This window comes from Osmerus eperlanus, chromosome 17 (genome assembly GCF_963692335.1).
Source record: "Osmerus eperlanus chromosome 17, fOsmEpe2.1, whole genome shotgun sequence".
NCBI lineage: Eukaryota > Metazoa > Chordata > Actinopteri > Osmeriformes > Osmeridae > Osmerus > Osmerus eperlanus.
The window spans coordinates 7073589-7095420 of NC_085034.1; the positions used below are offsets into that span (position 1 = coordinate 7073589).

Sequence of the window (21832 nt, forward strand, 5' to 3'; positions counted from 1 at the left end):
CTTCTAGTGGTTTGTTCTCTCTCAAGGTTGAATGTTGGGGAGCATATTTGAGTCTGGATAGTGCACACACAAACACACACACAAGGGCGGGTGTGTTTGAGTGCCACCATGTTCCGTCACAGGGAGTTTGTGGAACCCTGGGTGATTAACACTGATGACGACCAGATGCCTGTCTGAGGTACAGTCCACACACACACAAACACACACATAGTAAAGGGCCCTGAAAGCAGCCTAGGATACAGAAAACAAGGCTCTCAACAACAAAAAGAATGTTAGTTTGTGTGTCCTTGTGCGTGTGTGTAGTACAGACCTCTCAGCTGAGCTATGGTATTGGATAGGATCTATGGCCAAAATCAGCTTCTACTACCTACAGCTTCACCTCTTCTCTGAACCCTCACAGCTCCTCACACACACACACACTCCTGCCAGTGAACAGCAGATGTGCGTGCAGACTGCACATAAAGCAAGTACTTCAGGGCAACAATGGAACGCAAATATCATTCAGGTCAATCTGTTGGCCAGGAGTAGAGGTAGAGGCTGGGTAAAGGCTGCGTCTAGAGGCTGGAGCTAAAGGTTGGGGCTACAGCTACCGTCGTGGGCCATAAGTTGGGGCTAGAGGCTGAATCTACAGGTTGGAGGCTAGGTTAAAAGCTGGGGCTGTAGGCTGAAGCTAGAGGCTAGGGATAAAGGTTGGGGCTGGAGGCTCGAGCTAGAGGCTGGGGCCAGACCTCGTGTAAAGGCTGGGGCCAGGGTTCATTGGTCAGATAGGGAACAGTGAGCTGGCTTAGAAAGCTGGTGGTAATTTAGAAACAGGAAGTTTTCCTGTAGCACCAAAATAAGATCTGGAACCGACGTCAAAGCTGCAATCACTCAAGAGTACAGATAACACACACACACACACAGGCAGGCTCACATGAACACTTACTATGAGAACATTCTCCAGACAAGACTAATGTGTGTGCATGTGTGTGTGGAGGTAAGACGAAGTTTCTCATTGTCACTATCAATAATAGCAGCCTGGTAATTGCCATCTAATATTGATTGAGGAAAATTGCCTGCAGCCTTTACCAGTATTATTAGCCACACAAGGGAATGGGAATGAGGGAACAAGATGACAGAGAACAGTAAATGTGTATTAAAAGGATGAACAAAAGAGAAAATCTCTCTATTCCTTGGTTCAAGATTCAAGAGACGGTGATCTTTGCGCAAGAGGACGGAAATGGTTACCAGGCATATTTTGCTTCCACTCACTCAGAAGACAGACACACACACACACACACTTGAGGTTGTGCCACAGCAGGTTGAAACAAAGGACCAGCCAGTCAGTCAGCTGAATCATCAAGAACATCTCACCCTCAATATCTCTCTCTCTCTTTCTCTTTTCACCCGTATCTCTCTCTCCGTCTCTCTGTCTCTCTTCCTGCGGCACTTTCTCTCTCACTCACCATCTCATCCCTCTCTCTTGCTCTCTCTTCTTTCTCTCTTTCTGTCCCCCGCCGTAGACCCTCTCTCCCTTTATCTTCCCCTCTATGTCTCTCTGTCTCTCTCGCTACCTTACCGTCATCTCTACCCTCCCTCTACCCCCCCCCCCCTTCTCTCTCTGTATGTTGAGTGAAGCATTATGACTCATGTCCCATGTGGCAGACCTTTGGTTCATGTCATCAGACAGGGAGATTGGTTGTTAGAGAGAGAGAAGGGCGGAGAGAGAAAGACGAAGAGAGAGTTGTGCATCTGCTGTTCTAGGATGAAGACTTGGGAGCAGCAGGTGGAGCAGCAGCTACAGCCTTGCCGATTGGTCAAGAAGACACGATACCGATGAAAAGCACACGACGCTCGAATCTCCTAGATGTCTCGGCCTCTCTCTGCCTCTTTCCTCACACCCGTCACCCCCCCCCCCCCCCCCCCCCCCCCGCCTAGTCTAGTCTCCAAGCCAGACCGTGAATGATGGATCGCCACGGTTGACATGACAACAGACAGACCAATGTCACCGTCTATGTGTGTGACATCAGAGGCAGATCCTGGGTGGATCTCATTTGCACGCCGGGAGAATAGAGACAAATCAACGTCTCCATTGAAGGAGGGGTGGGGCTTAGTGGCTCACTGAATTGATCTCTATCTTAGAAGATGGTGGACAGGGAGGGTGTAAGCCTGTTACACACACACACAATCAAATACATCCACACACAGCTAGCAATCCTTTTTGTTAAGCTAATATTATAAGCAAACAGACCTGCCGTGAGAGTAGGGCTCCTCAGGTGTGTGTGTGTTTGTGTGTGAGGGCTCCTTAGGTGTGAGTGTGTGTGTGGATGTGTGTTGACCAGCATGCACAGCAGCATAGATGATCATAGGAGGTGACCTTGAGAGAGGATGTCTGCTCGCTAAATCAATAACTCCTCTTAGACAGGGTAACGTGTGTGTGTGTGTGTGTGTGTGTGTGTGTGTGTGTGTGTGTGTGTGTGTGTGTGTGTGTGTGTGTGTGTGTGTGTGTGTGTGTGTGTGTGTGTGTGAGGGAGAGAGAGAGAGGGGAAGGTGGTTGAGCATGGAAGGGAAAAAGGACATGGAAGGGGAGGCAGAGGGCTGCCAACTTATAAGAGACATTATCACTCTGGGTTCACAGTGGGGACCAAGGTGCAACTCACGCAAGAGGCATGCCATGAGCGTGGAAGGTTGGTCTGGAACGTTCCAGCATTCCGCAATGTTCTAGCACATGCTTGTCAGTGCAACTGTGTGTCTGTTCTGTACAGCCACCCAACTATCTGTTCATCCATCCAATCATCCATCCATCCCTACGTGCTTCTCAGGGCATCTGTACATTTGTCCATCTGTTCCACGATTTGTTCCTCCATCCATCCTTCCATCCCTCCATCCATTCCTCTAGTCATCCCCAAGTGCTTCTCAGTGCCTGTTGCATAAGACAGTCTACATCCCTGAGACTACATTCATGAACATGGACACGGTCTCTCTCCCTCGCCATCTCTTTCTAAGGGAAACTGCTGAGTCTGGGTTCAGACAGGATCTGAGCATCAATACTTCATACCTCGGTGCAAAGAAAGGGCAGTCAATGGTAATGCACACGAGCACACACACACAGAGTCAACTTTCTGTCTCAGATCCTTCTTTCAGAACATGATCATGTGACATCCTATATTCAGATTATGCTGAAGGAGGGGGGGGGTTAGTTGATAGGATTAGCTAGCCGTCTTAGCCATTAGGGCGAAATACCTGTCAGTTGTTAGGCCTACCTATCAGTTGCTTTTAGTTGCCATAGCTCCCTGAACTACCAGTTTTAGCCCAGGCTTTGGAGTGGGAAAATGAGTCTGGTCTATTGGGAGGTGCTCTGCTCTCAGCTCAGAGCAAACGCATCAGGCATGGCCTACATAGGCAAGATGGCTAGGGACACACACACACACACACACACATGGCTGTACGCACATACTTCCACACACACATATACACACTTTCCAGTTTCCAGCCATGTCGTTTCAACGTCAGCCATTGAACGTCTCCACCGTTACACACCAGCCTTGAACGACTTGGAGAACGAGGTCAAGATAGCTTCAAGGACACAGGATTCTCAGACTGCAGTCAATATCCCATCCTTGTCATTGACAACAGCTCACATCTCTAGTACTCAGGTATGAGTCATTCAGAAACACTCTGTTTGTTACGCAATCCTGTTACTCTTGGACGACACAGCAGATCTAGCATCTCCACAGAGGCCAGAGATTTATAGGGGGGCAATTGAGTAATAATGGCATAAGGCAGACTGAGGTTTGACAAGTTTTAAAGACTGAACTTAGGGGGGGGTGAATAAATTGGGGTTGGGGTTGGGGGGGGGGCGGGTGGAGAGATATGAGATGCAGAGATGGAGTTATGGGGACGTAGGGCAGAGAGGAGAAGAGATGAGAAGTGAGGAGAAGTGAGGAGAGAGAGGAGAAGAGATGAGAAGTGAGGAGAGCGAGGAGGAGAGATGAGAAGTGAGGAGAGAGAGGAGAAGTGAGGAGAAGAGATGAGAAGTGAGGAGAGTGAGGAGGAGAGATGAGAAGTGAGGAGAAGAGATGAGAAGTGAGGAGAGCGAGGAGGAGAGATGAGAAGTGAGGAGAGAGAGGAGAAGTGAGGAGAAGAGATGAGAAGTGAGGAGAGTGAGGAGGAGAGCGAGGAGGAGAGATGAGAAGTGAGGAGAGAGAGGAGAAGTGAGGAGGAGAGATGAGAAGTGAGGAGAGTGAGGAGGAGAGATGAGAAGTGAGGAGAAGAGATGAGAAGTGAGGAGAGCGAGGAGGAGAGATGAGAAGTGAGGAGAGAGGAGAAGTGAGGAGAGTGAGGAGGAGAGATGAGAAGTGAGGAGAGTGAGGAGGAGAGATGAGAAGTGAGGAGAAGAGATGAGAAGTGAGGAGAGAGATGAGAAGTGAGGAGAGCGAGGAGGAGAGATGAGAAGTGAGGAGAGAGAGGAGAAGTGAGGAGAGCGAGGAGGAGAGATGAGAAGTGAGGAGAGCGAGGAGGAGAGATGAGAAGTGAGGAAAAGAGATGAGAAGAAGCAAAAAGAGTAGAGGAGGGATGTAAAAACAAGCTCATCGTCTCTAACTTACATATTAGCACACAACTCTTTCCCATGATCCTTTGCTGTAGGCGACATTGTGCTGCCAACCAGCCACATACAGCTGCCTCTCCTCCGCTCATTAGCTCATCTAGTCATTTATTCATCCCACCATCCTGCTCTGGGTCTGACACCCAGTGTGACACACCCTGTGGAGATTGTGTGTCTGTGTATGTAAGTCCAAATGTATGTGTGTTTATAAGTGTGCATGCATGTGTATGTGCACATGTGTGTCTGTAAGTGTGCATGCTTATCTGTGTGTGTGTGTGTGTGTGTGTGTGGCAGGCCCCTGAACCAGAAGACTATCCTCTCAGTGCAGAAGGTTCATCCAGGCATGAAACAGCAGCTTCAGGCAGCACAGCTCACTCAGTCTGAAGCATTCACACCATCACAGTCCAGACACCCTGACACACCATCACAACCCTGACACACCATCACAACCCTGACACACCATCACAACCCTGACACACCACACCATCACAACCCTGACACACCATCACAACCCTGACACACCATCACAACCCTGACACATCACACCATCACAACCCTGACACACCATCACAACCCTGACACATCACACCATCACAGTCCAGACACCCTGACACACCATCACAACCCTTATAACACTGACACACTGCACAACCCTGACACAGCACTTGAGGCCGGCTAATATTCAAGCATCCATCCCCCTCAAACTAATATAAATGTATGTTGAAAATGTGACACACTTGTACACATTCCTGGTCACTGATCATGCTCCAGTTTAGAAGGACAATGCAGGGGTGCCAGTGGGAATTTACTGTCCCATTACAATATATTCCATAGGTTTAATGGTTCCCCTTTAAAATCCTGTAGATATTGACTACATTGCTGGCTGTGAAAAACTCAACCATCCAAATTCTGGATTCGAGCCAATCACTGGGGGTCCTGTGATTCACACCCTCACCCTTTCTACATCATCCTTGTGGCAGTGAAATAAACTCACCAGCTTTTTGTGTTTGCACAAAACCTGAAAATAACTCAAGTATTGCTTTCTATCTAAGTAGATCATTAGTGTTTTTCAGCTGTTGTGATCATGCAGTTTGCCTTTTCATCACACCAGATGGACACTTGATTAACAGCGTGTTTGTGTGTGTGTGTGTGTGTGTGTGTGTGTGTGTGTGTGTGTGTGTGTGTGTGTGTGTGTGTGTGTGTGTGTGTGTGTGTGTGTGTGTGTGTGTGTGTGTGTGTGGGGGGGTGGGTGTGTGTGTGTGTGTGCATGCGTGTGTAAAAAGTCTACCCAACGCTCCGAAACAAATAAGTTAAAGGTGCATGCGTGAGTGTATTTTCTGGATCTGATTTTCAACTCTTTCAATTCTTTCAAAGTACAGATTTTTCGTGTAGCTCTTTGACTGACTCTAGCTCCCACCAAGCCCTACCCACCACCCCACCATGCCCAAGACCACCTCAGCAAGGATTAACAAATCAAGCAAAAATCGAAAAAATACAGAATAGTGTAAACCAGGCATAGCATGATCAGCCACTAGTGCAAGGCTTTGCGTGCAACAGTATGTACAGCAGTTTGCCCTGGGTTTATTAAAATGAGGCAGCATAGAGGGCTGGGGTGAGTCCATTCATCCTAGCACCGGTCCACCTCACACACACACTGTATCCTCCTATTGTTGTGTAAATTAAGCAAGCGGCATTCAGCGCGGAAGCGGTGGCGTTCGGCAGCGGCTGAATGAATCTCCTCCAACAACGATGGGCCAGAAAGAGACGCTCTGTTGAGCATGAATTATGTACCTCTCTTCCTCCTCGCCTCCTCCTTTTGCTTTCCATCCCTCAAACTTTCATGTCATTCGGCATGCAGGGCATCAATCGACAACACAAACAGCCGTGTAATTCAGCCATGCACGCAGACGTCAGCTTGTTATGAAGAGAAAGGGAGCAGTCATCTTCTATTTAACACAGAGGTGTGGGGCTAGGATGAATAGTAGCCACTAGGCTAGGCTCTCAGATAGGGTCCTTATGGCTGAATGCTAGCAGCTATGCTAGGCTAAGTTGAACGAGCCTGAATGCAAGCATAGCTGCTTGCATTCAGGGAGGGAGGGAGGGAGGGAGGGAGGGAGGGAGGGAGGGAGGGAGGGAGGGAGGGAGGGAGGGAGGGAGGGAGGGAGGGAGGGAGGGAGGGAGGGAGGGAGGGAGGGAGGGAGGGAGGGAGGGAGGGAGGGATTTTGAGAAAGACAGGGATAGAGAAAAGGGGAAAAAAGAGAAAAATAAAAGGATTTCATTTTATTCTCTGGAAACCAGATCAATTGCAAGAAAGCATGATGGGAGTTGTAGGCAGTTGTAGACCATTGCCCTCACCTCAACTTTAGTCTAGGACACGTTACCCAGATGTACCTCCAGACCATAGCCAGGGAGCAGCAGTCTCAGCCCACCAATGTGACAGTCCCTATGGGAATTAAGATCCAGACCTAAAAGTACTTGGTATTGCAGGCTGGCTCTGGATAGATTTCCAATACAGAATGGCCAGCTTAACCAAGACACAACAGAGGATAATCTCCTCTCTATCCCTCACTCTCTCTCTCATTCTCCCTTTCTCTCCCAGTTTGCTCTACATACATTTCTCTCTCTCTCATCCTCTTGTTGCTACCGCTTTCTCTCTTTCTGTCACACTCTCTAAGCACCCTCCCTCCCTCCAGATGTTATCATCCTTAAAGAAACACATGTTGGGTATTACTGTGTAATCTCCTACATGCCACCTTTCCTAAAATATGGGGATTCCTCTGATATTATCTGACAGAGACAGGAGGATAGGTGGGGGGAGTAGAGATGGAAGTGAAAAGTTAAAAGAGGAAGTAGCCTCGTAGAAAGAGGAGAGAGAGAAAGAGAGTGGGAGAGTATGTGTTAGATCTAAAGTGTAAGACAAAGTGCTGGAGAAGAGCCATTTTCTTTGGGATCAATCAGAAAATCCTTAATACAAGACAGAAGCTCCTTTAAATGTATATTACCCAGCATGCATAGAGACTGGCAGAGATGACACTTCCTGATTGCACTGGTGGACAGCCTCACATCATGGTGATAGAGGGGAGGGGACAACTGCTAGCTTGACTGGTCGGAGAGCAGAAAGCCCACCTGTTGCCAGAGACCTGTACAAACTCACTGATAGCCTTCTCGCTGGCTGGTTTTATCAACAGGCTACTATAAAGGTATCTCAATTCACGCTATTATTTAAAGGTTAATGTTCACTACTTCTTCCAGCGTCCTAGGTCACGCGCCGGCCTATCAGCGGGGACCTGTCCGTGGTGCTGACACAATCTGTTGACGCCAGTAGGGAACGGGGATTTTCAATGAACTTTGACTTTGAATCTAAATAATAGGGATATTATTAAATAATAGGGAATAGGGAGCTATAGCCTAGGCTACGCAAACGTAGGCCTATTGATCATATTCTACTACTGTCTTACGCGTGGTCTGTGAGTCTATGATCTTCTGGTGACCCAGTAAAAGTCTGAGAGGAATCGATAATAGTATGTTTGGGGGGTTGAAACTACAGAGCTGGTAATTCTATCACCATGGTTTCAGGGCCAATCCAATCCAAAGGCAGGCTGCGCCACAGCTGCTCCGCCAGCCAGCATCAGCGCGACCACCGTCTGCAGCTCGCTGTTGCTATGGATCCCCGTCTCTGTCACCAAGGCGGTAACGGTGCTTGAGCCATGGTCGGTATAATCACAAGTTAGGAGAATCCACCGCGGCTAAATTACAGCTTTTCAGCGGGCACCTGATGGTCGCGTTTTCTATCTAATAGTGCTTAATCGACGTGGGTGGCGGAGAAGGAGAGCGACGGGCTGCGCCATGCACAAGACACACGGCTATTATCAGCCAGCAGGTCGGCAAATCGATTTCACATTGCCTGAGCCTATGTGCTCACCTAGGCTAAATTAGAGCCTTGGTACAATATCCCCCCCCCCCCCCCCCCCTTAAAAAACACGGGAATTACTTGTGAACACAATAGGCCTGCGCGTATATGAGGTAGCCTAATCTAGTCTATATTTGGTGATTCCAGATTATTCCTCCGTCCTGCCGCTTGTTAAACGCCCTCTTCTCGACCATAAAGACTAAATCATACGTAGCCTATATTACGTGACAACTATCGATCCAGGGACTGCAATCGATCGTGATTGGATATCGATTCGCACCAGAAGCCTTCCAATCTCTGCATGTCTCCTTTCTCAGATTGAACGTTAATACTTTGAGGGAAGGATATGACGCGATCCAGTGAACATTGCACAAGTTTGTTAGACGATGTTTTTCTTGCCAGTGTTTGCTTAAGAAGTGCACATTATGGTTGCTTGAGGACGTATATGCGTCTTGGTTACCGCCATAACACCGACTAATAGGCTCTGTTAAAACTAATTGGGAGGCACAGCTAGAACGGACCGGAGAGGTGCTTAATGGCACACTGCAAGCTTTGGTGCTTTGAGACAAGAGTTATCTATTGAAATTAGTCGGTAACACCCCCCACCCCCTCTCCCATCCCGAGCTTCCATCTCCACCTCATCGGCAACCAAACCCCCCAACACACACACACACACAAACCGACGCACACTTGCTCAGTCTCCTTGAGAAACGCACAATCCTCCAGTTGGTACAATGTAAAGGAGGATCATCTTTACCTTGATGGTTCTCCAGGGTTTCCTCCGGGATGTACATGTTTTTGCTTTCATTGACCATAAATGTGGTCCAGCTTTATCCGTAGGTGAATGGAGAAAAGGTTGTGAAAGGAGGAGGAGGGAAACGGAGGGGATCCAAAAGAGGAAAAAAATAAAGCAAAGAAAAAAAAGAAAACCTACAAACACAGCTTTCTGTATTCCTTTCTTGCGTTTCAGTAAATATTACCTTATCCCCATGATGGAGTTAAAAGAGAGAAACAGAGATTCGTTGGTACCACCTAAGAAAACGAACCAGTGCATCTTCGGAACATCCGGGCCCTACCTCAGCAACATGACACCAGCACCACTTGCTGCTAGTGGTCATCAAAATCCTATCAATTTCCCCCCCAAATGTTTGAGAGGTTGCCACTAAAGATGCACACAAGACAACACAAATTGAGCGCTGACTTCCGTATATGGAAAAGAAAAAGGTTCAAGGTTCTCAGCGCATCAAAATGTTAAAAAATAAACATATATAGGCTATATATATATATATAAATATATATATATATAGTGTGTATATATTCCAGAAAGGTATATGTATATATTCCAGAACGGACTTCACAGGGTTAAATCTTCCGCTAAATTCGATTCCGCCGATGCTTTCCATAAAAAAACACGCAAACGCTCGTCGTGCCTCATTTAGAAGGATATCTGTCAGTTCCAACCCATAGTCACGGTAACAGTAACGGGAGTTTTAGATAGCCCTGCGGAGAGCGGCCGCTCGTCTCTCTGCAGTAGCTTAATAGCTTACTCGTCTGCCGAGGCAAGGAGAGGGAGAGGGGACGCGCGCAAAAGAGAGCGAGAGAGAGAGACTGACGACCAAGCCCCCCTCCCCTGCACCGTAGACGCTCTGACCAGTTCCAGATGTTACCCTGTTAGAGAATACAGTAAACCGGCGATTTTCCAGACATGCCTTCTCAGGAGACGGGGCAAAATAAACGGAGTAAAGTCGACCGGGCTTTGCTTTGATACGGAGGAAGGAAACGGAAAGATGTTCCTCTTCTGATCGCATCTGGAGGGATTTATTCCGTATCCGGAGATCTAGGCTATATCCTAACAATAGGCAAGTTTAAATTATTAATAATGACTGACTTGAGGGATGTGAAGACCATACCTGTAGCCTATCCGAACAACCTCAGGTGCCCCAACTACCAAGATACAGACAGAACGGCAAGATAATACCACAAGACATCAGTTGATTGCATACAACATTAAACTGGTTTGTAAATGCACAGGTTCAAAACTAAACACCCACACCGTCTTATGTAACGGAGCTGTGCAGTTGCCTGGCCTACACATGTTGCCAGTCAGCATGCGGCCTGTTCTGATACGGGGCCACTGATGGAGGTGAGGCACGAGAGGGCAGGTCGAACAGACACACACACAAGGGTGGAGGCGGGGGTCAAAATCATGGACTCAAAGGAGAGGATGCTGTTATTAGATTTATCCAATCTTTAACGTTTCTATAGCCTGATAGATCTGTGAAAATTGTCAAAAACAATTTCGTGGCCTTATCAAGACATTCCGGAGGCGTTCCACAACAGAAAAAAAGAATAAAACGATTTTCTTTTTTTCTCTCAAAGATTTCAACCTGCAGATCCCACTAGTTTATCATTCATTTTCTGGGCCCGTGCCACTCTTACTAAAGGTCGGTGAACTTCAAGACAGGCAATGTCGAAATAAAGAAACCTAGGGGGTAATGTCCTCTAGTGCCGTCTCGATGTACTGCATCACAAATATAAATAGCCTCCTTGAGATCCATGCCACTGGAATGTGGCAAATGAAATTCTAATGGTTCCTTTATGATTGTTCGACATATCGTGATGATTCACAACTGATGATTCTCACTAGGGTGAGTAAAGGCGGTCAAGATCTTAGATCGGACTTTTCAAAATGCATTCCTGAATTAGTAATATTTTGGAAGAAAACTATAATACTGTTAGCCATCATGTTTCAGACAATATTGGGGACTGGCAGGCAGTACAATTGGTCAAAGATGCCTCCAGCTTAAACTTACACATTTTGTGCCCATTTATTTTTCGACGTTGATTATTGGTCCTGATCACTCAACTAGTCAGGCCTGTGGGATGTTTACAATGTGTCAGAGCAATCATGGCTGCCATAAACTCTTCTGATCACAGCTTTCTTATGAGTTAGAGAATTACACTTTCTTTAACCGTTATTCCACAGTTTTGATATCCAACATTCGTTAGTGAGTAATAGTGGAAGTTTTTTCTCTTAGCTCACAAACTATCAATTGCTTTCCACTGTAACTTAATTTTTAGCTAGCTACTAGCTGGGTCGGTTGGCGTTAGCTGTCTGAACAATGACTGCAACTTCATCGGGAGGAAACACCTGTCTAGCTGCTAAAGGCTTGGACATCAGCCTCGCCGCTTTACAAAGACAAGACCCTTACATAAAAAATATTGTAGATGTTGCAAGTCAAGTTGCCCTCTATACGTTCAACAATAGAGTAAATGAGTGGGTAAGTTTGAGCATAAACATTTCGCAAGTACTAAGACTAGAGCTAAGCGGCTAGCTAGCTACTAGTTGCAGTCGCGCGCACTTTTTCGGCGCATCAATGAAGTTTATAGCTAAGCTAGGCTAGCTAGCCAGTTTACTTCCAGTCCAAAATACACTAAAGGGCGTTGTTGACGCTATTGTGGTTAACTACTGTAGCCAGTCACCTCGTCCTTAAACTTAAACCTACGTGCATCCTTTGCAATTTAGGATAACGTTAGTTTAGCGGGTTAAACAAACCATGCTAGCTCTGATCGATTTACTAACTAACCTGATTCAGTATACCCAAGTGACTTATTTTGTATTTGCAGGAGAAAACGGACGTGGAGGGCACCTTGTTCGTGTACACAAGGTAACAATGGGGTGTTTACTGTGCTAAAGTCTACTCATATCTTCTTAACTAGAACATGAAGTTAGCGAAAGATACCATTAGCTCTGTCTAATTGGATTAGATAGATAGCTAAGCCAAGCAAGTGCTTCCAACGTAATTGTGTTGTTTACCTCGGGAAGACGTGGCCCTGAACAATGCTACCCTGTGGCGGTAGTGAAGGGCTTTCCAATCCTGTTCGTGGGGTGTTACCATCTTGTATGTTTACTTTCCAAACCGTATCTAGCACACCTGATTCTGATTAGGTGATTGCTTGCTGAGTAAGGGTTGTTACAACACGAGGTTAGAGTGAAAACAGAATGACAGCCATACAGCCTGCACACCTGTTTTATATAGGATACTGATAGTTTTGCTTGCACTGACATGGAAAAAACTATTTGTTTACCAGGATAGCTTAAAAATAAACCAGAAGCAATGGTCATAATCAGTTGGTCTAGAGAGTTCAAAATGCCACAGTGTTACTTATCTTCCTTAGAAACAGGCATGATCTCCATATACAGTATAATTCCTACTACTGTATGGATAGATTATTGGGCTTCTGTCATGGTATTGTGTTATAGTTATGTTATTTTCCAGAGGGCTTCTCCGGGAAGTCTTAAGTATTCACCTTCCAATCAAAGCCCCTGACCTGAGAGTAATGTAGTTGTGTTGGATGGATGGATGGATGGATGGATGGATAGATGGATGGAAAGATAAAAGGATATGTATATTTTATAGGTCCCCAATGAAAATGTGCTGATCTTTGATATGTGATCAGGTTAAGGCCCACGGGCATGAATGTGCTTTTGTTCTTGGCTAGCTGACCAGCTTATTATGTCACTTAGGTTTTTTAACATTTGTAAATTTGCAAGTGTCTTCTGTGTTGTTTAAGGCTGGCCTCTCCTCGACATGGCTTCACCATCATGAACAGGCTGAGCATGGAGAACCTGACAGAACCCATCACCAAAGACCTGGACTTCCAGCTGCAGGACCCCTTCCTGCTCTACAGGAATGCACGGCGTGAGTTCACTTCCTGGTTCACTTTCTAGTTCACTTCCCGGGACACTTCTTGACCTGCGTAAATCGCATATCTTTTTTCTTTTGTACTTTCAGTACATTGCAGCTTCCCTTTTAATGTACAAACTGTTGCACACAGTATGCATACAATTGGGACATACTGCTTCGTCGCAACATTGCACCTTGAACTTAAACCCTCATGCTCATACATCCGTCACAGTTCGTAACGCAACAATTCAATATTGTGTTTTAATATCTTAACTAGAACATGAAGTTAGCGGAAGATACCGTAAGCTCTGTCTAATTGGATTAGATAGATAGCTAAGCCAAGCAAGTGCTTCCAACTTAATTGTGTTGTTTAAAAAAAAAAATACTAATATGTGGAGCTAACCAGAGGCTCGCATAATGTTGGAGTGAAACCATGTTTCTACTTTGTAGTATGTAGTACAGTTGATGTGACTGGATTGTGGGTTAGAATAGTAAGAAAATAATGCTAGCTTGAAAGAGGATTAATGTCTTTGTTGTTAGTGATCAATATGTAGAATTAAACTGAGGTCTGTTGCCATGGGTGACCATCAGCGCTGGTCCATTAATCCCAACCTTGAAATTCTCAGCCAGTAAATTCGTTCTGGATCGTGAGGATTCAGCCTGACACAGCCCTGTGACGTTCTAAGAGTTCCTATGTAACAAGCTCACTCATAACATCACATCACATTAGTGAAAGTCAATCCATTTTCTCTGTAGACATTTTGTCCAGTAGAAGCTCCCCCTCTCTACACGAAGAACAGGAGTGTGACCCTAATCTTAAATCAACTCTTTATTTGAAATCCCCCGATCGCCTTGCACTTGACAAATATGTGATTGTGAGTCTCCGTGTATCAGATAATGGCATGTAACAGAGTGAGTTGTGAGGACAGTGTTGGGTTAAACACAGGCCTGCCTGGAGGGGACTGGAGGAGCCAGACGTGAGGGCCAGGGGTCAGAATTCCTGGCGACCCACAAGAACATAGTTAGAACAGAACTGTGTGTGTGTGTGTAAGAGGGGGGGATTGAGAGTGTGTGTGTGAGAAGAAGAATGAGAGAGAGAATGTATGTGCGAGTGAGTTTGTACGCGCGTGTGTGTGTGTGTGTGCGCGTGCGTGCGTGTGTGTGTGTGAGAGAGAGAGAATGTGTGTGTGTCTCTGCTTGTGAGGAGTCGTAGTCCCGGGCCCTGCAGAGTGCTCCAGGTCCTGACAGGACCATATAAGGTCCACAGGGTTGTGGTGTCTGCAGCTCTGAGTGTGTCTCTGGAACAAGTGTCCTGCCAACACCAGGGAGCCATGCCAGGGAGCCAGATTAGATAAAACACTACACACACACACACACACATTCTCTCTCTCACACACACACACTCACCCTCACACACACAGACACATACATCCTGCTGCATACACGCACACCATGACACAGATATAAAACTTGCGCAAGATACCATGCACGTGCACAGATTTACATGCGCACACACAATCAGCAATGCCACCCAAGTGATAAACAGGTCCTTATTACTGTTTAGGATACATCACTCATCTACTGCTTGACTGACATTTTCACAACCAAACCGCCGGGAATAACGTGACCCAAGTGTTCCTCCGGTATTTAATAGCGTGGCCCCTTGTATTTATCCAGTAAATTAACTGTGACACATGTTCATCAGCACTTTCACCTCCCCTGCCAGAGCTCATGGAATTTTATCAGATAGAACAAATATGTCTCGCTGGCGGAGATGCCCGGAATAGTCTGTGTCACCCTGGAGTTAGAACCAGTCAGAAACATGTAGCTCCTGCCACATACTTGGCATATATACACAAACACACACACACATATGAACAGGATGTAAGGACTAGCAACTAGCTACATACTTGGGTTACAAACACACACTGGCTATGTGAACAGCCAACACCTCTCCAGTTGGTTTTTTCTCTCCAGTTGTTACACCCCTCTGCCACTTCCTAACCCTTCAACCCCACACCTCTCTCTCTCTATCTCTCTCTGTCTCTCTCATGTGTTATTGTACACACCTATGCATACGTACACGTGTGTGTGTACCAATGTATGTGAGCTAGCTGTAGCTAGTCCTTACCTCCTGGCTGTGTGGGTGTACTAACATATGTAGCGAGCAGCTAGTCCCTACCTCCTGGCTGTACGTGTGTGTAGCCCAGGTCCTTCTCGGACACCATGTGACCCTTGAAGCACACCTCCAGGTCCTCCTCCAGACGCTCATGCTTGGGTCTCCTCTGGAGAAGCCGTCGGAACATGGCGCGATGTGTCCTTAGATCGTCTCCTCAAATGTGTCCTTCAAAGTCTCCTCAAAGTCTCCTTAGACGTGGCTTTAGATGTCCGTGATTGGCTTTAAGTGCTCCCTTTGATTTGTCTTAAAAGGATCTTAGACGTGTCCTCCTCAGATGCCTCCTTAAGGTGGCCTCCGTTGTCTCCTGTAGGGGCCACAGTGGCCTATGATAAGTGACCCGTGCCTGCTCTCCTTCCTGTCCCCCCCCCTTTCTTCCCCTCTCCCTCCTCTTCAGTCTCCCAGTCTCAACCTCCTTTCTCTGAGGCCTTCTCAGGAAGACTGGTCTCCAGAGTCCAGGCCTTCTAGCTGACTGCTGTTCCCAGGGTTGAGGCTGGGTAGCTGGTTGCTGTTCCCAGGGTTGAGGCTGGGTAGCTGGTTGCTGTTCCCAGATTTTGAGGCTGGGTAGCTGGTTGCTGTTCCCAGGGTTGAGGCTGGGTAGCTGGTTGCTGTTCCCAGATTTTGAGGCTGGGTAGCTGGTTGCTGTTCCCAGATTTTGAGGCTGGGTAGTTGGTTGGTCCTCCCAGGGTTGAGGCTGGGTTGCTGGTTTGCTGTTCCCAGGGTTGAGGCTGGGTAGCTGGTTGCTGTTCCCAGGGTTGAGGCTGGGTAGCTGGTAGGTCCTCCCAGGGTTGAGGCTGGGTTGCTGGTTTGCTGTTCCCAGGGTTGAGGCTGGGTAGCTGGTTGGTGTTCCCAGGGTCGAGGCTGACTGTCTGGGACTCTCTCTTACTCTGAGTGGCTCTAGTGCCTGGTCCCTGGTAGTTGCTCATAATCTCCCCTCTCTCCCAGGGGTGTGTCGGATGTGTGTGTGTCCCCCTCTGCACGGTGTTCCTCACTTTCCCAGGCTTGCGTGTGTGTGTGTGTGCACTCTGGTCTGGTTCCCAGGCAGTGACCCTAGCCTATCCCTGGAGTGTCTGTCAGCCTGCCAGTCAGACCAGCAGTAGGCAGAAGGCCGTGGTTCTAGTCTGGCTCCTGGTCCTGATGCGCACACATTTTCTCTTTCTCTCTCTCTGTCTCTCTCTCTCCTCTGGAACTATATCTGGTACCAGAATGCTTCTGGCTTCTGTCTGTCTTTTTCCTCAACACACCTCTTCTCTGATGTAATCTACCTTATCTCCCCCTTCCCTGTCTTTTTTTGGTCTCTTCATATCTCCACCCTTCTGGGGCAGGGGCTGGGGTGAGGGTGAGGGGTAAGTGTTTGGTAGATGTGCCTAATTTTGCTGTCAGCGCTGCTCTCATCCTCAAGTCAAATAATGGCCTCGTTCCAGCCTCGACCCCAGCCTGTAGACTCCAGCCTCTAGACTCCAGCCTCTAGACTCCAGCCTCTAGACTCCAGCCTCTAGACTCCTGCCTCTAGACTCCAGCCTCTAGACTCCTGCCTCTAGACTCCAGCCTCTAGCGCTGTACCTCTAGACTGCCTGTCTGTTTGCTTGGTCCACCACCATGTAGTTTATGTTTTCACTAATCCCCTGTCCCTGATGATCCCTACTTTCCCCCTTTTCTGTCTTCTGTTTACATCCCAAGAGGACCATGTTGTAACATTGGAATGTTTCATAGTAACACACACACACACACACACACAGGAGAGTCTGGGGTCAGACTTGGCAATGTGAACAGTTTGGGGATTTTTCAAATGGTTCAACAGTTTGAGGAGGAATGATGATGTCAGATTCTGCTGAGTCAGCCGTGTATCAGTAAGAGTCTGCTGTCCTCTTTCTGTCCATCTGCATTCTCTCTGTGTCCCTCTCTCCTTCTCTATTCTCTCTCTTTCTGTCTTTCTTTCTAACGCTCACTGTTTTTTTGCTTCTTCCTTTGTGGCTCCCCCCCCCCCCTCGATGAAAGCGTCTTCCAAATGCATACATCATTACACTACTATCCCTTCATACATTCCTCTATCATTACATTATTATTCACCTCTCTATTTTCTCTCTTGGCTCTCTCTCTCTCCCCTGTCCCTCTCTCTCCCCTGTCCCTCTCTCCCTCTTTCTCCCCCTGTCCCTCTCTCTCTCCCCCTGTCCCTCTCTCTCTCTCCCTGTGTCTCTCTCCTCAGTGGCCATCCATGGTATCTGGTTCTATGATAAGGAGGACTGCCAGCGCATCGCCACACTCATGAGGAAGTGCGTAGACACAGACACACACACACAGACCCCCCCCACACACACACACACAAAGGACTGCAGTAAGTAAAACACTCACAGCCTCATAATGACTAAATAATGTAAGCGTTAATGTATTATTAAGAGTTCTGTTCTCTGAAAGCCAGGGCACTTAGCACTGGAGGCCCTTCTGAAGAGCAGCTCATAGCCTATTCACATAGCACAGCCCTCCAGGGGATTCACACACACACAGCTATGATTGATTTGTTTTCCCAGTTGATTTATGTAACAATTGTTGTGTGTTCTCTCGGTAATGACCATCTGTTACTGTGGTGTGTGTGTGTGTGTGAGAGCGTGCGCGCAAGTCATTTGAATGATTTACTGTTTTCGGAATTGCTTACATGTTGTTCATTAGTGTGTTTTAGTGCTGATGGCTGTTGAAGTGCAGTAGAAGACACACACACAGACATGCATGCACACACACCATGACACCCTGTGTTTTTATGTGGGTCCAGTCTCACCCAACAGGAGCAGACCCTGGCCCACCAGAACCAGAACCAGATCCAGAATCAGATCCTGAGCCAGACCCAGGGCCCGGTCCCGACCCAGGGAGGCTGGGTGTCTCCCAGGGGGGTGGAGGCCGGGGGGGACAGCAAGGCTGTGGATATCCTACAGATGCTCAACAAGGCCCGCAACGAGTACGACAAGGTAGCTCACCTCACCCGCCCTCGCTCTTCATCCTCAGCCCTAGCCCCTCACCCCCTTCCTCATCCCTCACATTCTACCCTCATCCTCACTCCTCAACCCCCCCCTAACCCTCACCCCCCCCCCCCCAGGCCTCCTACCTCCCTCACCACCACTAACCCTCACCCCCTCACAACCAGCTTTATTTGATTGGCTGATGCATGTGTGATATGCTGTGGACTTGTTGCATGTCCTGACTGTGACCAATAGGGGGGGCTGAGTCCCACAGATTGCAGCAGAGTTACTGGGCTGTTCAGTACTTTTAATCCTGTCCTTTTCCCTCTGCCCTCCCTCCCTTCCTCCTCTCTCCTCCTCCCCCTTCTCACAGGGAGGGAAGCTGAGCCCAGAGCCTAAGGAGATAGGGGGCATCAGTCTCCATGACAACCCCAACCTGATAAAACCCATCCCAGTGAAACCTACTGACCTCCAGACAGGCCTGCACGAGAGGCATACACAGGTACTAGCCTCTCTCCCTCTGCCTCTCAGTCTGTCTGTCTCTTTCTTTAACTTTCTCTCTCACTCTCTGTGTAACTCTGTGTCTGTGTCTCTCTCCCTCTCTCTCTTCCGCCCCCTGTCTCCAGGACAGTGAAGGGGAGCCCAGGCGTCTCTCTCTGTCTCTTCTGTTTGGATCCCATCCCAAAGCCCAGGCTGTCTCCCCAGGACCAGGCCCAGGCCCCATCAACCCTGGGGGCCCCAGACCTGCGGTGGTCCGCTCCCTGTCCTACGACGACCCGGCCACGCCCCGGGCCCTGGCGGGGGGGCAGGGGGAGGCAGCCCCCCCTCCCCAGCACTGTCCTGCCCTTCAGAAGCTGATGTCCAGCCAGCGAGGGGGGGTGGAGCTGCTGCAGCCCCTGTCTGAGTCCCCCGAGAACAGGCTGAGTGAGAACCTGGTCCCTCACCAGCAGCCCCAGCCTCAGCACCAGACCAGACCAGACCCAATCCAGAGACTGCTCCAGGGCAACTCCTCTTCCTCTGCACCTCCCTGCTGGTCTCAGCCCCCTCCTCTCCAGCAGCCCCCCCTCTCCTCCTCCCTTCAGCCCACACAGGGCTTCCCCAACCCTCTACCCCACCACCCCCAATACCATCCGGCGCCCCTCTTTTTCAACCATCCTCAGCTTCACCCCCAGCCTCACCCCCAGCCTCACTCCCAGCCTCACCCCCAGCCTCACTCCCACTCCCAGCCTCACTCCCAGTCTCACCCCCAGCCTCACTCCCAGCCTCACCCCCACCCCCAGCCTCACTCCCAGCCTCACTCCCAGCCCCACCCCCAGCCTCACCCCCAGCCTCACTCCCAGCCCCACCCCCAGCTTCACTCCCAGGTGGTGTCCCCCTATGAGCTGCTCCAGAGGCTTCAGCTGGTGCAGCAGGAGCAGAGTCTGCCCCCCCATGACCCCCCCAGACACGCCCTGGCCCCCCGCTTCCACGAGCCAGCCCCGGGCCCGGGCCCCGTCCCCACCCAGCCCCACGCTCCCTCCCCTGCTCAGAAGACCAGCCTGCCCCTCCAGGTACTGTAGGATTATGAAAACGTCATGTTTGATACGAGTGGTAATAGTGTGTGTGGTGTACTAAAGTGTGTGTTACTGACCCCCCCTCTCCCTCCAGGTGATCTCCCCCCAGCGTATCCCTGCCACGGTGGCCCCCACCACCCTGCTCCTGTCCCCAAGTGTGTTCTCCCAGGCCAGGCCAGACTGCTGCCCCCCTCCCTCGGTGCTGCGGCCCCCCCAGCCCCAGGACCAGCCCAGGTTGCTGTCGAAGAGCCAGCTGCAGGCCAGCCTGCTGCACCTCATACAGGTCAGACAGCAAGCCGCCCACCAGGCCGCACACCAGGCCGCCCACAAGCACACTCATGCACACGCTGACACGCGCATTCACACTCTCTCTCTCTGTTTCTCGCGTTGTCTTTCTATTTACCACTTTCTCTTTCCCTCTCATAGACGGACTCCTCATTTCTGGACACCATCTATGAAGCGTACGTTTGTCGCCTAGGCAACAGCATGGCTCCAAACAAGTACTGACGGTCAGGAAGCCTCAACGATGACCCCTGACCCCACCTTCTACCCCCTCTAACCCTTACCCTACCTCCCACCCCCTCTTCCCTTACCCCACACCCTAGCCCTTCTAACCTTAGCCCTTCTCCTTGCCCCTCCACCCCAACTAAGCTCCTAGCCACCTCCTACCCCCGCCCTAGCCTCCTGAGCTGTCCAACTGGCCTGCCTGTCGAGAGGACCGCTGGGGGGGATGCTGAGGTGTCCAAACAAATGCCTCTTCCAATGGTTTTAGATTTCTTCCTAGTTTTTACAGTGAAGGGAATGAGGATTGAGTGAATGTTTGTCAGAACAAAGTGTTTCCTTTTAAGAGGCTGCTTTTTATAATGACGCCCACAAGCCTGCTTCAAATACAACAGCCAATACCAAGTGGTTAGGTTTTATTTGTATGATTTTGCGGCCGCCTGTCGTGGGTGGGGTTGAGGTCTCGCTGTAGCTTTAGTGTGTAGTGTGGACTGTGTAGTGTGGACTGTGTGTGTGGACTCCACTGCATGGATCCTAAACGCTTGTCCCCTTCATGTGCTCAGACAGGATGTTGTAATTAACTCCAAAACACTCTAAACACACAAGGAAGCTGATATGTAATGGTGCGTAAGGTCATAAGCTTATGTGTAAAGAAAAAACAACAGGTGTCGGTCCCCACATCTGTACAGAATCTCTGGTAACTGCAGACCATCTTTCCACCACGTCACCAAACCCTGCTAGAGCACTCGGGACCAACTGTCCCATCACATGTCCATGTAGCATCCCAACAACAGTTGCTGGTTGAAGTGTCTGTAGATGCTGTCGGATTGTAAAGTATTGAGTATTGTAAAAGTATAGCAGTACTTTAGTGACTGTAAAGTGGTGCTTCACTAAGACTGTAGCAGGCTGGGATTCCTTTTATATCACTGGGTATTTGTAATTTTTTTAGAGAAGATGCTTGTAAAACAACTCAAGTTATACAATTATTTCCAGTTTTTCAGAGAGAGAAGAGAATATTTTTGTTTCTATTTTTCTACCATGATACAAAACCATGTTCTCTTGTCAAAACCCAGGTATGGTAACACTTACTGCAAACAGCAATACTTACCCCAGAAATTATATTCATAAAAGAAAATATTAGTTGTACAAAGTTGTTTGTAACACACACAAAAACATGTCTGTGTTATCTGGAGTTCAGAGATTTGGTTTCATGTTGTTTATTTTTAAACTGTTGCTAAGGGACACAGGATTACACTTTTACAAGACTATGCGTTTATACAACTCTGGAACACAAACCTTGATTGGAAATAAAGATGATTTTTCAAACCGTCCTGGTTCTGGGTCTCCTGGTTCTGACCATCATTTTGAACTCTATAAATGTACACTTATGAAACTACAGTTTTGTGAAAAATGGGGTTATATGAAATTAATATGCATTAAATATGCGTCGTCATCATTAGGATAGTGA

General features: G+C 48.4%; 2 protein-coding genes across 2 annotated transcripts in view; one reads left to right on the plus strand and one right to left on the minus strand.

Annotated features, from left to right (window-relative positions):
* The window catches only part of cacna1c (calcium channel, voltage-dependent, L type, alpha 1C subunit), a 90421-nt gene extending 74693 nt beyond the window's left edge, over window positions 1-15728 (minus strand). The window contains 1 exon segment of the mRNA XM_062483648.1: window positions 15366-15728. Within this exon segment, the coding sequence (XP_062339632.1) occupies window positions 15366-15489 (124 nt within the window). The 5' untranslated portion in view covers window positions 15490-15728.
* A 1773-nt stretch (window positions 15729-17501) lies between these two features.
* dcp1b (decapping mRNA 1B) lies at window positions 17502-21692 on the plus strand. The gene is made up of 6 exons (XM_062482643.1): window positions 17502-17632; window positions 18127-18319; window positions 18684-18812; window positions 18937-19860; window positions 19958-20146; window positions 20290-21692. The coding sequence occupies exons 1-6, from the start codon at window positions 17625-17627 to the stop codon at window positions 20368-20370; spliced, it is 1524 nt and encodes a 507-aa protein (XP_062338627.1). The 5' UTR covers window positions 17502-17624; the 3' UTR covers window positions 20371-21692.
* The last annotated feature ends 140 nt before the right edge of the window (window positions 21693-21832 follow it).

What these genes read in the sequence shown, in the direction of transcription:
- dcp1b (XM_062482643.1), top strand. An exon ending in CCCGCAACGAGTACGACAAG is followed by an intron (nt 18,320 to 18,683) that starts GTAGCTCACCTC and finishes CCCTTCTCACAG; the next exon opens with GGAGGGAAGCTGAGCCCAGA. An exon ending in TGCACGAGAGGCATACACAG is followed by an intron (nt 18,813 to 18,936) that starts GTACTAGCCTCT and finishes CCCTGTCTCCAG; the next exon opens with GACAGTGAAGGGGAGCCCAG.